The sequence below is a fragment of the Ptychodera flava genome, chromosome 17 (genome assembly GCF_041260155.1).
Source record: "Ptychodera flava strain L36383 chromosome 17, AS_Pfla_20210202, whole genome shotgun sequence".
In the NCBI taxonomy this organism is placed as follows: Eukaryota; Metazoa; Hemichordata; class Enteropneusta; family Ptychoderidae; genus Ptychodera; species Ptychodera flava.
Genome location: NC_091944.1, coordinates 18117502 through 18132062, shown reverse-complemented (window position 1 = coordinate 18132062; position 14561 = coordinate 18117502). Strand labels below are relative to the sequence as shown.

At 40.5% G+C, this 14561-nt stretch overlaps 1 protein-coding gene across 1 annotated transcript; it reads right to left on the bottom strand.

Annotated features, from left to right (window-relative positions):
• Positions 1-3230: 3230 nt before the first annotated feature.
• On the bottom strand, positions 3231-11833 carry LOC139115649 (monocarboxylate transporter 11-like). Its single transcript, XM_070677926.1, has 5 exons — positions 11469-11833; positions 7809-8026; positions 7307-7459; positions 5526-6305; positions 3231-5083 (listed from the first exon to the last, which is right to left on the bottom strand). Exons 1-5 carry the CDS (start codon positions 11507-11509, stop codon positions 4662-4664), a joined length of 1614 nt encoding a protein of 537 aa, XP_070534027.1. The 5' UTR covers positions 11510-11833; the 3' UTR covers positions 3231-4661.
• Positions 11834-14561: the final 2728 nt, after the last annotated feature.

Here is a 14561-nt window from a genome sequence, read left to right as displayed (position 1 = left end):
GTGACCAGTATTTGATCTCCCTGAACCCCTGAAAGTTCATATTTAAAAATAAAAATATTTCGGAAAAAAAATCCCTGCCGACCTAGATACCCTATTTTTGAAAACCATGTTATCGGAACAGCACAATTTATTTTCTTTTTGACCTCATCAGTGAACCTGATGATGAAAAGACAACAAATTACAGACACAGGTTAACAACGTAAAATGTCTTCAATGAGTGACGCTAGCGTTCTCCCTTTAGCAACAATAGAGTACAAACATTCACGATTTGAACACCAGTGTTCCACAATCTTTTTACCCTCATTATAAAACAGTTTTGAGACATTCACGTCATTTTGTCATTAGGGAATACTGAACATGAAAACTTTTCAGAAAAAACAATATCTACACTCTATTGTTTTCACTCAAACACACTCATATACGTACGAATCAAACAAATTGTTTGTTTGTTTGGTTCAGAGGAGCTTATTGGAATGGAAAACTATCTAAGCACACCTAGCTAAGCTTAACTTAAAAGAGTAATGTTGTCTGGATAAAAACACACCAAAATCCTGTGGTAAGGGACCGTTCAGTTTTTACGGCCGGGGGGGGGGGCAAAATCCAGGGGGGTCATAGTAATTTTGGAATCCGCGAAGGAATGGTCATCGCTTTTTCACTGGTAGGAAAGGGGGGTCACCACATTTTCAAAAACATAATACCTACAATTAGGTTTATTTTATGCCCTGGCCATGATCGACCCTCTTTACCGGCGGGCCGCCTTCGGCGGCCAACTACAATAAATTTACTTTATCTATTACCCATGACCCTCTTAACGGGCAGACGCCTTTGCCGGCCCACTCAAATTAGGTTTACTTCGTGCAATGGCCATGATCGACCCTCTTTGCCGGTGGGCCATCTTCGGCGGCCCACTACATTAAATTGACTTTATGAAATAGCCCATGACCCTCTTAATGGGCGGACGCCTTTGTTGGCCCACTCCAATTAGGTTTACTTCATGCAATGGCCATGATCGACCCTTTTTACCGGCAGGCCGCCTTCGGCGGCCCACTACAATAAATTGACTTTATGTAGGCCCATGACCATCTTAACGGCCGGACGCCTTAAGCTGCCCTGTCCAGTAAAGTTTACTTTATGCAATGGCCATGATCGACCCTCTTTACCGGCGTGCCACCTTTTGTGGCCCACTAGAATAAAGTTGATTTTACGCAATGGCCCATGAGGCATAACGCTCTTAACCAGCGGGCTGCCTTTAACCGGCAGGCCGCCTTCGGCGGCCCACTACAATAAATTGACTTTATGTAGGCCCATGACCATCTTAACGGCCGGACGCCTTAAGCTGCCCTGTCCAGTAAAGTTTACTTTATGCAATGGCCATGATCGACCCTCTTTACCGGCGTGCCACCTTTTGTGGCCCACTAGAATAAAGTTGATTTTATGTAATGGCCCATGAGGCATAACGCTCTTAACCAGCGAGCTGCCTTTAACCGGCAGGCCGCCTTCGGCGGCCCACTACAATAAATTGACTTTATGTAGGCCCATGACCATCTTAACGGCCGGACGCCTTAAGCTGCCCTGTCCAGTAAAGTTTACTTTATGCAATGGCCATGATCGACCCTCTTTACCGGCGTGCCACCTTTTGTGGCCCACTAGAATAAAGTTGATTTTACGTAATGGCCCATGAGGCATAACGCTCTTAACCAGCGGGCTGCCTATGGCGAACCAATCCAATAAAGTTTACTTTATACAATGTCCATGGACATAAGTTGTCTATGGAAATGAAGTTAAATATTGCGTTACAGTCGTCCTAATTAACAGACGTTTGCACGGATGTGGCTGAGAAGTTTGTGCACTGGCATCTCTGCTACACGAATAAAGTGCGCCGCGTACCGGAGTTTAAATCCAAACGGTGCGGGTAAATTTGACATATGGGTTTTGGTTATTTTTCAGCGGGGGGGGGGGGGGGGGGGGGTTATCATTTTTTTTCGTCGTACAAAGGGGGGGGGGTCATCTTTTTTTCATGAAAAATGCAGGGGGTCTATATTTTTTTGAACACCGGCGACAAGATTTTGCCGGCCCCCAGGCCGTAAAAACTGAACGGTCCCTAAATTGATGTTAGAATGGCAGTGGTCAATGATTGACCACATTTATTCTATTTATGGAAATATGAATTCAATATTTGATCACACATTACACAGCTCACACGTCCTAATCATCGGAACCTTCAGAGTGTACCTATACGTCTATATGTCTGTCAACAACAACTTAACCGTATTCGCTTTACTGGAAATCTAACAACTACCAGTATGTCAATAATACTCTTCCCCGATTTTACCCAAGTAATTATGCTAATATCCAGTTTTTTTACATGAAATTCAAGTTGATGGCATATAGCGTCGGTAAGATATTATTTGAAGCATAGAACAGAAAATATCCTTTTATGGTAAACACAAAGCAAAGAAAAGAACGGACGTTTACAAATTTCGAGAGTCACTGAAGATATTAGCTGATGACCTATCAGAAACAGTAACGGCAGAAATTTTAAAAGTCTCCGAAAAAATAAAGGATGCACTGAGATACGTATCATCGACTGGAGGGTAAAATAATGTCAATTCAAAATGGTGAAAAGAAATTCGTATACTTCTACTCTTGAACGTAAACTGGAAGAAGATGCATATCAGATATAAACTGTTAACGCGATGTAGTCAGAGACAACACATTTCAATGCCATTTTCACTTCATGTTAAGAACGTATCTGAAACTTACAAAGAACTGCCACCAATAAAACACATGGTTATGATTGGCTTATGTCAGACAAAACCAGTGGTTGTCGGAATCGGCGCTTCTACTATAGCCGACAAGGATGGGGAGGGGGTTGGGGGGTTTCCCGGTATAGTAGCCCCAAATACTTCCGCATTATTTTCATTATTTAAATTCTACGAATTTGTTTTTCAGCATCTTTTCCAGCAACCAATGAATTTCACAACAGCGTGTTTACGACAAGTTGTGACTTGCATGTGTCAAATAGAGACTATATTGACTACAGTGTAACAACTGTGTCGTTGGAAGCACATGCAGCTCTATTTTAGACAGCAATGCCTTCTCCCTGAAGGTTACTAAATAACAAAGATCAGAGCACATTGCTGTCAAACTGTTGCGTAACATATTTCTAGTCACCGGTACGGTATAGAGACCAAAACAGAAGTAAAACGAAAAATCTCAAGCATCTATTTTAATTTGCTCCAGCAATTTTATTCCGCATTTTTTAATGTTTTTATTCTACTCCTATAAAAGCACATTTAACAGTTAAGCATTCACTTTTGAGACTACCCCTTAATAAAAAATATGCATTATAATTGTTGATAATAGAGTCAAGTCCTCTGGATGAATATGGCTACAAAGCTGCGTATGACAAAGGCGTTCTTACAAACACAGTCGAAACAAGGGACTGATGATATCACTTGCTTCCACAGGAGAAGGGAGAGGACGAACGTTTCATGAAAATATTGGAGGCCAATCTCCGTCGTTGAACATTAAGTATTTCCACTGTCTGGTCGCAAAATCGCAGTATGCAACTGAAGATCGATAGCACATGCCCCAAACTGACAACACCAAATTCCACAATGCTGCAAACGATATGGCGACTCTAGTCCACTCGCAGCCTATAAAGTATTGTTCTTACTTGGCTAAATTATCGTTTTATACTACCATATTGGATTTAGTTCAAAAGATGTGTCTCAGTTGCTGATTGTACGACTCTGTCCCAGGGTATTCACGTGACACTTTCCCAGCTCAAATACTGATGGCAGAGAAACGATAATCTGTAAAAAATTGTGTAAGCTGAGGTCATTTAGCGTTGAAGACCGGTCTTTGCAGGACTGTGTTGCAGATCATGTTTTTTTTTAACGTTTACATGAGACTGTGACAGTAAATTACACAGGTTGTCCGAATGGCACTTTTGATCTGGTGGGTAAATTATTATCTCTTCTTGCCAAATTTCCAGGATATTAGAAAATTCAAAGGCAATATTGATATCAATTATAAATCGGAGGTGATGTATCACTAACACATTACAAATGAATATGACTGCTTCTCTGTACAATAGTCAGATTGGAAATCATGCAAATTAAGGCTATAAAAACCAGACGTCCATGAGGCTATAGACTTTGAAAATGCCGTTTACAGCTTAGAGCGGTAATAATTTTATATTGAACTCTCTTGATAGATTTTCAATGTCGGTTCCTCTCTCGAACACATAGCAGGATTCACAAATTTCCTGTTAAAGGATCAATGTCTACAGATATATTCCTAGGAAATTGAACGTGACGACACACGATTCATTGTACATAAATCTCTGTACACTTCTCTTGCCAAGTATATCGAAACGGTAAGTTCCAACTGTATACGCATAAAAAATGTGAACAAAATATTTTTGTGCCTTTTCCGCATGCTATTCAGTGAACTGCGTTTAAACCTCACCACTTTGAATTGTATTTACATCGATATTACTTTCTCAGTGAGCCTGATTCTTGAAGATGCGTCGGCATCCGTAAATGATATGACGATATTTGGTGATAATATTCTAGTCAGTTTGTACCGATTCGCTGCCTCAAGACATTGCGCCCTCAAGCGACTGAACATTAAAAGTTTATATTCTTTCTTCATCACTGCATCAGTGACATTGCCCGTCTCTGCACTCTCGGACGGGAATCGTTGTCGCCAGAGGGCAGTTGCCGTAAGTTTACATCCGGACGGTCGCCGATTTCCAGCAACGGACGGCCCGCTGTCAGTTGAGTCCCCTGCGCGTTGATCACGTTCACATTTCTGGGGTTGTTGACAGTGATATGCACGTGGACACTTCGTTGTCGGTCGGCCGGAGTGCTTGTCTGCAAAGCTGTCTCGGAGGACTGTCCAGGACTTGACTGTGGGGTTGGTCTACTCTCGGCTGCGGATACTTTGGCCTGTTTGCATAGCGACCGGAGCTTCATTAGACATCTCAGCGAGGTCATCATGGCTACGATTAGCAAGGATGCTCCCGCCAGAAAGAATGATGTGTTACCATTGTGTAATTCTTTGTTGGTTACATCTGCAGGCAAACGAAAAACAACCTTGACTTTGTGTCAGTATTTCAAACGAGGAATTACTGTATAAACGTAGACAGTAGAAGCGAGACTACTGTCTATGGTATAATGAAATAGAACACAAAATATTATCCTTGCTTGTCCGTTTACCACGTAAAGAGTCACCGCTGCTGGGATGTTGAGTGGAGGCATTGCATTCTGGTCCCTCCAACAGTGATTCTACCAAAATATGACCAAAATATGAAAAGTTCAAATGAGGAACAAGATGGAGTTTTCAAGTTGGCCCTGCAAACACATGAGAGTGACTGGCCATTCACATCATGAGAGTGATTTCTCTGGCAAACTTGCAAGTACACCAGACCAAACACATAATTTAGACACGGTCAATAAGGAAGCGATTGTCATTGAAAAAGTATACACATATATTGTGCGTACTCGATGTCTTACCTCCAATGATGAGTCCAATGAAAGCTCCTAGACCATACATAGGCAGGCATATTGCAAGTTCGTCAGTTAGCATCCATTTGCTGCCTGATGTGGCATGTTTAGCAAGACCAAATACTAAGGGCATGTAGATCCCACCACCGAGGCCAATAAGTGCGCCCACGGCCATGTGTCCTGCGAATGTTTCTGCCTCTGAACCCGTGAGGGCGACTACTCCAGCCACTAGAGAGAAGACGCCAAACATGAAAAGTCTGTAAGTGGTGTCATTGTCGTCGCCGAATTTTTTGAACACTGATAACGACCCGTGAAATACTTGGCCAATAACCAGAAAGACACCGCAAACGATGAAAACCGAAGAAGATTCAGCTTCGCTGGAGCCATTCCAGACTACAAACTGTCGGAGATGCAACAATGTTACGTTGTATCCAAATCCGACAAAGAACGTTGCCAAAGCTATGGTTCCAAGGAGGGGTATACGACAGAAAACATCTTTCCTAAATCGTCCAATCCTTTCGCAGATGCCCCATTCTGCCGTAGCTGTCGAATCCACCGCGGGAAATAGCGCAGCTGCGACCACCATCTGAAAGTTCAAACAGGCCAGGACGAAGAACACGGGCCTGGTGCCGTAAGTATCGGCGGCCGCATAGATGATGGGCGGGAAGATGAGCACACCGATGCTTGAACCGGTAAAGGCTATGGCGTTGGCAAAGGTAGAACCATGCTTTGGAAAACACATCGATATTAACCCGAGTCCCGCCGTGAGAACCAATCCAAAACCAGATCCTATGAACAAAAAAATGAAATTTTCTATCTAATTATATCCAATAACATTTTACATATATCCTTTCACCCACTTCTACTTAAACTTTTTTATTTGTATTACCTTAAACAGCAAAATTCTCTTCGGAGATTAATCTGTAAAGGACGCCCTTGACTTACATATGTTTTTTGGTAACCTGGATATATACCTTTCTTCCTACCCACAAACGTGGATACACACCGTCGTTTTCTCTCATTCCGCATAGCTGCTCTCAAGTGCCTCACTTACCTACCCATCCCCGTAACCCATTCATTCACGCACTCATACAATTACTAACCTTCTACAAGCACTACGCTACTCACCCTTAGCTCATTCTTATCGCTGATTGACTCAAATGTACCAACTAACTCACTCTAACTCTCGCCTACTTCCATGTAATCAGCTACTTAGGCCAGGAAGAATTGTTCCCTGGAATCGCCGCTCCTTCTTTAGCCAGTTTGGAAAAACATTGAAATTACCGCAAATATATATTTCTATATTGAAACTTTTAGGGTACTTTTGTTGTTCATATTTTTACACTTTTCTGTTTTATTCCGGAAATACTAAGAACACTGCCCGTGTATGTAACGCCCCTATTGTTGTGGACAGTTGGTAAAATCTAGGACCCCAAGTCATCAGTGAATATGTAACTAGTGGGAGGTTTGCTGGATCTAAAAATATTCGTTCGCCGTCTCTGTAGCATTGTCAAAAACAATCCGACGAACAATAGTTATTTTTCTCTAGCCTCACCTAGTATTTGACAACTCTTCCCTAGTTCCTTTAAAATACCAGCTAGTGTAATTCTTTGCTTTCTGACTGACTCACTTGCCTGCTTACTTACTAAAAATGCAAAACTTACCTACTTACTTCAACATACTTGCTAATTTCAAGCTTACTTATTCAGACTGACTTACTAATTAATTACTCAATGAAGTCACTTACTAACTCTTTCATTCACTGCCTGTGTACGGTGAAGGCGACATACCTGCAATTACTCCATAGCTGACGCAGAGAAACTCCACGCTCTTCGCGAAGCCGGATACAAAGACACCGATCGTGGATAGAAGGGCGCCGCTCATGGCGATGATGCGGATACGATACAAGTGTTTTCTGTTCATCAGCCAGCTGGCTAACGGTGCTGGGGCACGAAACAGCAAAAGTGGAAGGTAATTTTAATTTTCATGGATAAATGTTTATTGTTTATCAATTTTGTAAAATTTCTTTAATACATTTTTACTGTCAGAAATGTGAGAGTGAATATTACGTCTGTTGACGTTAAAAATATAGATTTGCAGATGTTTAAGCCATATTCATTTGGATTCCAATCAGCCTATTCGCAAGTAAAAGAAACTATCTATTATACCGTTTGAGAATTTTAAGTCTTATTCAATTTTATGGTTTAGTCTATGGGCTAAAGTAGATTTACCTATAATACCTGAGGAGAAGACAGATAAAAAGTGACAATAAAATCTGATATTAAGACTTACCTGAAAGACCTACCATCAATACATTTAAATACGCGGCCCATTTAATATCCATAATCTCCCTGTGGTAGTGGTACTCCTCGAAGAAAGCTCTAAGATTTTCTAAAAGTGGCCATATACCGATATTTAGACCAAGACAAAATAGGGTCATGACGACATTGCAGCACACGACAATAACTTTGCGGCCTTTGGAGAACGTTTTCAATTCCGTCTCAGGTGTACTGCAAGAAAGTAGGCCGGTGGTTAGTTAGGTAGTGGGTCTTTAGATAAGTGAGTGACTGAGTGAGCCAGCGAATGAGCGGGCGAGTGAAGGGGTAGCGAGGCGGCTGATTTGCACCATCGGATAAACTAGCCCGGATTATCTATGCATAATCAGTAGTGCAATTAAAATATCATCTTTAATTCTGTAATGAGATTTCTATAGGCAACTACAGAGTCTAAAATAAAGAGAAATAAATGATAGGCTCGATTGGTTGGCGTACGGACATACGGACAGGCAGGAAGGTCAAACAACCAGACAGGCTGGCTAAGTAGATAGGAGAGAGAGAGAGAGAGAGAGAGAGGAGAGGAGAGAGAGAGAGAGAGAGAGAAGAGAGAGAGAGAGAGAGAGAGAGAGAGAGAGAGAGAGAGAGAGAGAGAGAGAGAGAGAGAGAGAGAGAGAGAGAGAGAGAGGAGAGAGAGAGGGGGGGGGGAGGGGGGAGGAGGGAGCCAGAGGGAGATATAGCTCCATCAGGTTTTCAATTATATTGATTCAGAAAGGGCTACAAACCAAAAAGTTGTGTCATAATTAGTTCGATCATTATAAATGATCGTCTTGAAGAGCTAAACAACTCGTTGACACTGACAAATTTCATCAAAACAGTGTAAAAAAAAACGGGCATTATTGAATTCTTTTTAAATTCCCATATCTCATCAATGTCTCTGTAGTTCTATTGCTGTATTAGAGCTTTCCCTCGCAACAGTGTTTAGTTTCGTCCTGTGCGAGGAAAATAAATCATTTTAGTTTTCTTCGACAGAGATTTAACTATCAGTAATATTGAGATTATTTGACAAATCAATCGATGTATTACATATGTGTATATCAGGCTGCAATTTCACACTATTTTGCACTGTACAGTGGCACAGGTCGAGATCGCTGTTTGTTGGTGTTTTCTGTGTTGCAAAGAAACTTCCAAACAACCATTGAAGAAAGTCGATCATGCATGAAGTAGTTGGGAAATCAAACTTCCCTTTACCCCACTCTGTGGTTTCAGACTGCAGCCGTCGGGCACTAGAATATAATTTTTGTAGATGCCAGGAATTATGTCATAATTTATTCTGGCTAAATGAATGGATAGAGCTATGTTCCGTTGAGTGCCAGTATGTTATCGATTTAGAGATTTAGATCAACATGAAGACTTCTCAAACCGAACGACATTGGGCATCGCGATGCAAATGCACTTTGTTTTAATTATAGTACGCAGAGTCGCGATGGAGGCTACAGTGTCAAATCAAGCCGAATCTCACAAAGCAACAGTAACATGGGACAAAACAGACACTAACGCGACAGGCAATACTGTACTGTCTTCTGACTTTGATTGTTTGTGGTTTCACGTTAAGGTAGAACGCACCTCGGGGACAGACATTCGGACTCTCAAACTTTTACAGTTCTCTTCTGATATACCACATGTGGGGGTTTATTTTAAAGCTCTTGGTGAAAGAAAACTTTTCACCGGCTTAGTTTTTTGAAATTCGAAAATTTTATTTTTCTCCATAGAGTTAACACAGGGATGGCGGCCATTTTGAATTTCTAATATCGGTAAATCTTTGGTTATTTATTTCTCTAGTACCAAAATTTGCACGGTGATCCCCTATTTTTATTCTTGATTTTGAAAGAGAATGATTCAAAGATTTCTTGAGGAAAGTTAGAGCAAAAGTTTAAGTCTTTCACTTTCGAGGTGCATATTACCTTAACGTACGGATTGCCACGATGGACGAACAACAGACAATAAAGATAAGAACCACAACAACAACAGTTATATATAACTCATTGTAATGTCACTTGGACAATAGCCATGTTGTATCTAGTCGGACTGCGTATGTATGCAGTATAGTTCAGACATACACAACAAACCAACGTTGCACGATGAACACACCCTCACACCCTCAAGAGTTCTAGAAAGCTTGACTGGCCCTTACTGACGTTTTGTCTCCATGATATTAAGAACGTAAAAAAATATCTTAAAATCATTGCAAAGCTAGTATGACACAGTATGCCGCCAATTCACTAATTTATTCAAAGGGAAAAAACTACATGTTTGTTTGCTCTCGTCAAGCTGAAAGTTATTCTTCAAAATCAACGTCTTTGTCATCTCCAATTGACCAAAATTTACACCGTGTTTCCATCAACACTGCCCTCAGGCAATGGAAACCGTCGGCAAGGAACGTGGAGGAGTGCAAATCATTAAAATCGGTAAAATGTGCAACATCACGCATGGTTTTCAAAAATGCCCGGAAAAGTTCAGGGTTGAAGGGTTAAAAACAAGGTACATCAGGTTAATGGAAACACACATTTTTATTTAGCCTAATGTCTTTACTGTTGTGTGAAGATAAGAATGGACAGTGAAATTGATCTAAATGTTATCACACTTGTGTAATTGGTTTGTAAAGTTGTTTCAAAACTTGCCTTAGAAGTTGCACTGACTTATTATAATTGCGGTGAAAATCAGAGAGCTTTTATGGACCCCTAATAAACACACACCATGGGAGTACACTTTGCGGTGCACTTCACATATGCAGAATCATATTACATTCCGTACCGCTGCCCTGAGTGTCACAGCCACAGCATTGGCAAGTCATCCTCAGAAATGAAGACGGGCACTATCCGTGTTTGGGAATAGTACGAGAACTCGACTTTGAACATATACTCGGCCATGGCCACTACTGAAATACAAGTGTGTGTTCACTTGTAGGAAACATTTATCCCACACATAGACACTAATCAGTTCCTACCGGCCGACAGGTTTTATTGCTTTACTTCAGCAATTACAGCTGAAGCCTGCTGTGAAACAACACTATCATCCGTCTGTTCTTTGCCTCAAGTTAATTACAAGTACTGATACTGCAGCAAGTTTTGGAACAACTTTACAAACCAATTACACAAGTGTGATAACATTTGGATCAATTTCACTGTCCATTCTTATCTTCACACGACCATAATTAGAAAACTTGGAATTTTGGTTAGAACTGTATTTAACAATCTATACAACAGCTCTGATTTAAAATGACACTCGACAGAAACGTTTTCTGCATGTTCCTTGACGACAAGGTCATGACCCCATTGCCCGCAACGAAGCTTCAAATTGTATTCATGCACAATTGAGTCCATGTTACTTTAACGTGTGAGAGTGTTTACTAGTAAAGTGTATAATACTAACCACTTCAAACGTTTAACTGTTCGAACGAAGGCAATACACCGTATTAACAATGATAAACAGTTTCATACTGTCGTGCTTGAATCGGCGATCGCCAGTTTTCTGTCCCTTCATGTTGTGCAAGCTATCTCTCAGTCTAACAGCACTGAATGCCGTATTTAACAGAAGATTGGAATTTTTGCGTTCAATACACATCGTAAGGCTGTTCTGCAAAGACAACTTTTCGGTAAGTGTAGAGCCGTATACTCACCTTTCTTCGGTTCCTGTTGCTTTAGTATGTTCTGATGCCATTCTGTTTTACTAACCCACCGTGGTGAACTCCGAGTCCAAGGATAGATTCGCTTACAATAGATACGAAATATTCTCACAAGGAAGTAGACTATACTCATTTCAACGCCAAGATTTCTGTGGCGGTGACGCAAGTCACCATTTTAGCAGTTGAAAAGCGCCGGCACAGAGTAGATTCGAAGCTGTTTTGCTAAATTAATGTCGTGTCCATGGCGACCAGTTCACGACGCGCTTTGGAATCACGCGCACTGAGGGTTGACCTCATGCGACCTCTGGACGACTGTAACAACGACAGGCGTGAGACTGTGGAGTCAAGAAACCATGTCGGCAAAAGAAACGTCAATTCACGGTAACAATTCATTATTCTGTGTTGCGAGGACGGTTTAAAGTTACATCGCTTGTTGATGTTTATTTTACTTTTCCCCGAAATATAGCTTTCGCTTTTGACAGCACTGATAGTTAAATCCTGTGATGTATGTCACCATGTGGCCACTCTGCTCAACAAGCCCTCTTGAGTGAGTATTAAAAAGTGCAGAACGACGTTTTGCCCAGCTGTACTCTAAATACAGCTTTAAACAGTGACACTTCCTCCTCACAGTCTAATTCTTACAACTCACGTATTGTCCAGCTTTTGCGATTGGCCGAGACCTACTCACGTAGCATGATAATAATAGTAATCTTTATTTCGAGAATCAGATCATAGAAATGGCCATATGGACATACTATATATAAACAAGTCGTTGTCAATGACATAGGCCCCCTTGGTTCATGAATTTGGAAACATTGACGGAAATGACGGTGAAGTGATATTGTCAACAGATATCCGGAAAATGGTGGAAAAAACATTGTACTGATGTGTATGTGCAGTTGACGTCTGATGCATTAATGGAATTAGTAAGCTGAATTTGAGAAATAGTTGGGTGTGTGATAAATGGTTGCAATGTGGTTATATGAAGTCTGAGGTTTGGTTTGTGATAACGATGGATATGGATAGACAGAATGATGTAGAAGTCCTGCATGCGGAATATGTCTGTAGGTATTGTGAACTTTTTTCTAAATTGTTGACCTGGCAATGTATGAAGCTCAGTTTTACAAGCACAAGAGTAAAACGTGACTTGACTTGAAAGTACTGGGCACAAAGGGAAATACAAGGCTGCCAATGTAACGGCTTTATTGAAAATGGATTTAGATTCGTACTACGATTCAGCAAATTTCATCAACCTATAACAAAAATTTTTTCTGTATGAAAGGCGGCTGGTGTCCCTGTAGTTCACTTTTATTCAATAACACAATCATAATCATAAGATACATGTAATCATCGTCATAAAACAGTCATAAAGATTAACAAAACTGCATTTCACAAAACTATTCACAATAAGTTACAGTTTTTTTGACACGTCATGGTGAAAGTCAGGAAATTTCAGAATCGGATGCGGAGTAATTCCATCGCAAACTTCCAGAGCTGACATTTTTTTTTGCGGTGAATTGTTTGTTAGTCAATACAACAATCACAACAAACAAACGAACATGCATTCACTAACCACCTTTTGCCTAGTAAGCTTACATAGTACAAGACCTGACATATTGTAGCTAATTTTTATCTATCAAAACATAGGCAACAAAAAACCCAAACAAACATGGCCGCCTGGCAGCCATATCATATCATATTGCACAAATAATGTACTTCCAAATGTAAGTTACATTGCGTTGTCCTTGTGCCAAGTTTGAAAAAAGGGTCAAAACCCGTCTGAGTATTGGCTGTAGACATCAAATACAGGAAACAAAATGGCCGTCACGCGGGCATATTTGATTGAATCAAAAAACAAATCGACGTGCATATGTATAACATAAGGAGTAATCCTTGTACCGCGTTTGAAAGACATCGCTCAAGGCATCTCTGAGAAATTTGCATGAACGGATGCACGGACGCAAGCAAGAAAGCACTGACACGACCCAATCTATAAGTCCCCGGATTTTGCCAGTGGGGACTAAAAAGACAGTCAATTGCAAAGAAAATATAAAAACTATATATGCACGCACGCATACACACAAAAACACACACACACACACACACACACAAACAAACAATACAATACATTAGAATCTATAAACACGAGTAAACTCTTGACTGTATCGCCATAGCTTCAAAAAGGTTATTTCAAGGTGAACTTGACGACCTTTTTAAGTAACGAGGAAAACGACACACAACACTGTATCAGTTTTCAGGAAAAAAAAAAAAACACATTATTTCGAGTTGACTTTCAACTCCATGTATGTGTCGATCGAGCAAGGAATGGGGCGTTTTATTGTGACGAGTAGACACTCAACTGCATTCTACGCAAAGTTTTGAAAAGCAAAAGTGTTTGTTCGGTGTAATAAAATTAATAACAGGCGACAGCACAGGCAAGACAAAATTTAATTGCCCGCCCTCGGGCTGGTGTTCATTTCGGTTATATTTGTTATACCCTCGCTTTCCGGCTCGGGCATCATCAATATTACCGTCATGCGCACAGTCCTTATTAATAGCAAATGACCTGTGTACATGTAATAGTTACGCTAGCAGCAGCAGGCATTGTTGTGTAAAGGATATCTCTAGGTAAGCAGGTACCACACACATAAATATACATAGTATATTTTCATATACATACATACATACATACATACATACATACATACATACATACATACATACATACATACATACATACATACATACATACATACATACATACATACATACATACATACATACATACATACATACATACACACATACATACATACATACAAAGTTCAACTGTTGGGTGGATGCAGCACATATTGAGTGCCTGTCGAAAGACATAGCAAAATACAGAATGTTATGACATATCGAATTGCTTAGAATGGCAGTTTTTCATCAGCTTTAATTCTGAACAAATTGATTTATTGAACACAATCTTTAAAGTTGCGCAAAGAATTAAAATAATACTGTAGATGCCAACCTGCTCCCAGGCTGCAAGATCTCTACCTTTAAGGGTAACCCTTTAATTATAATGACAACGTTCACAAATTCATG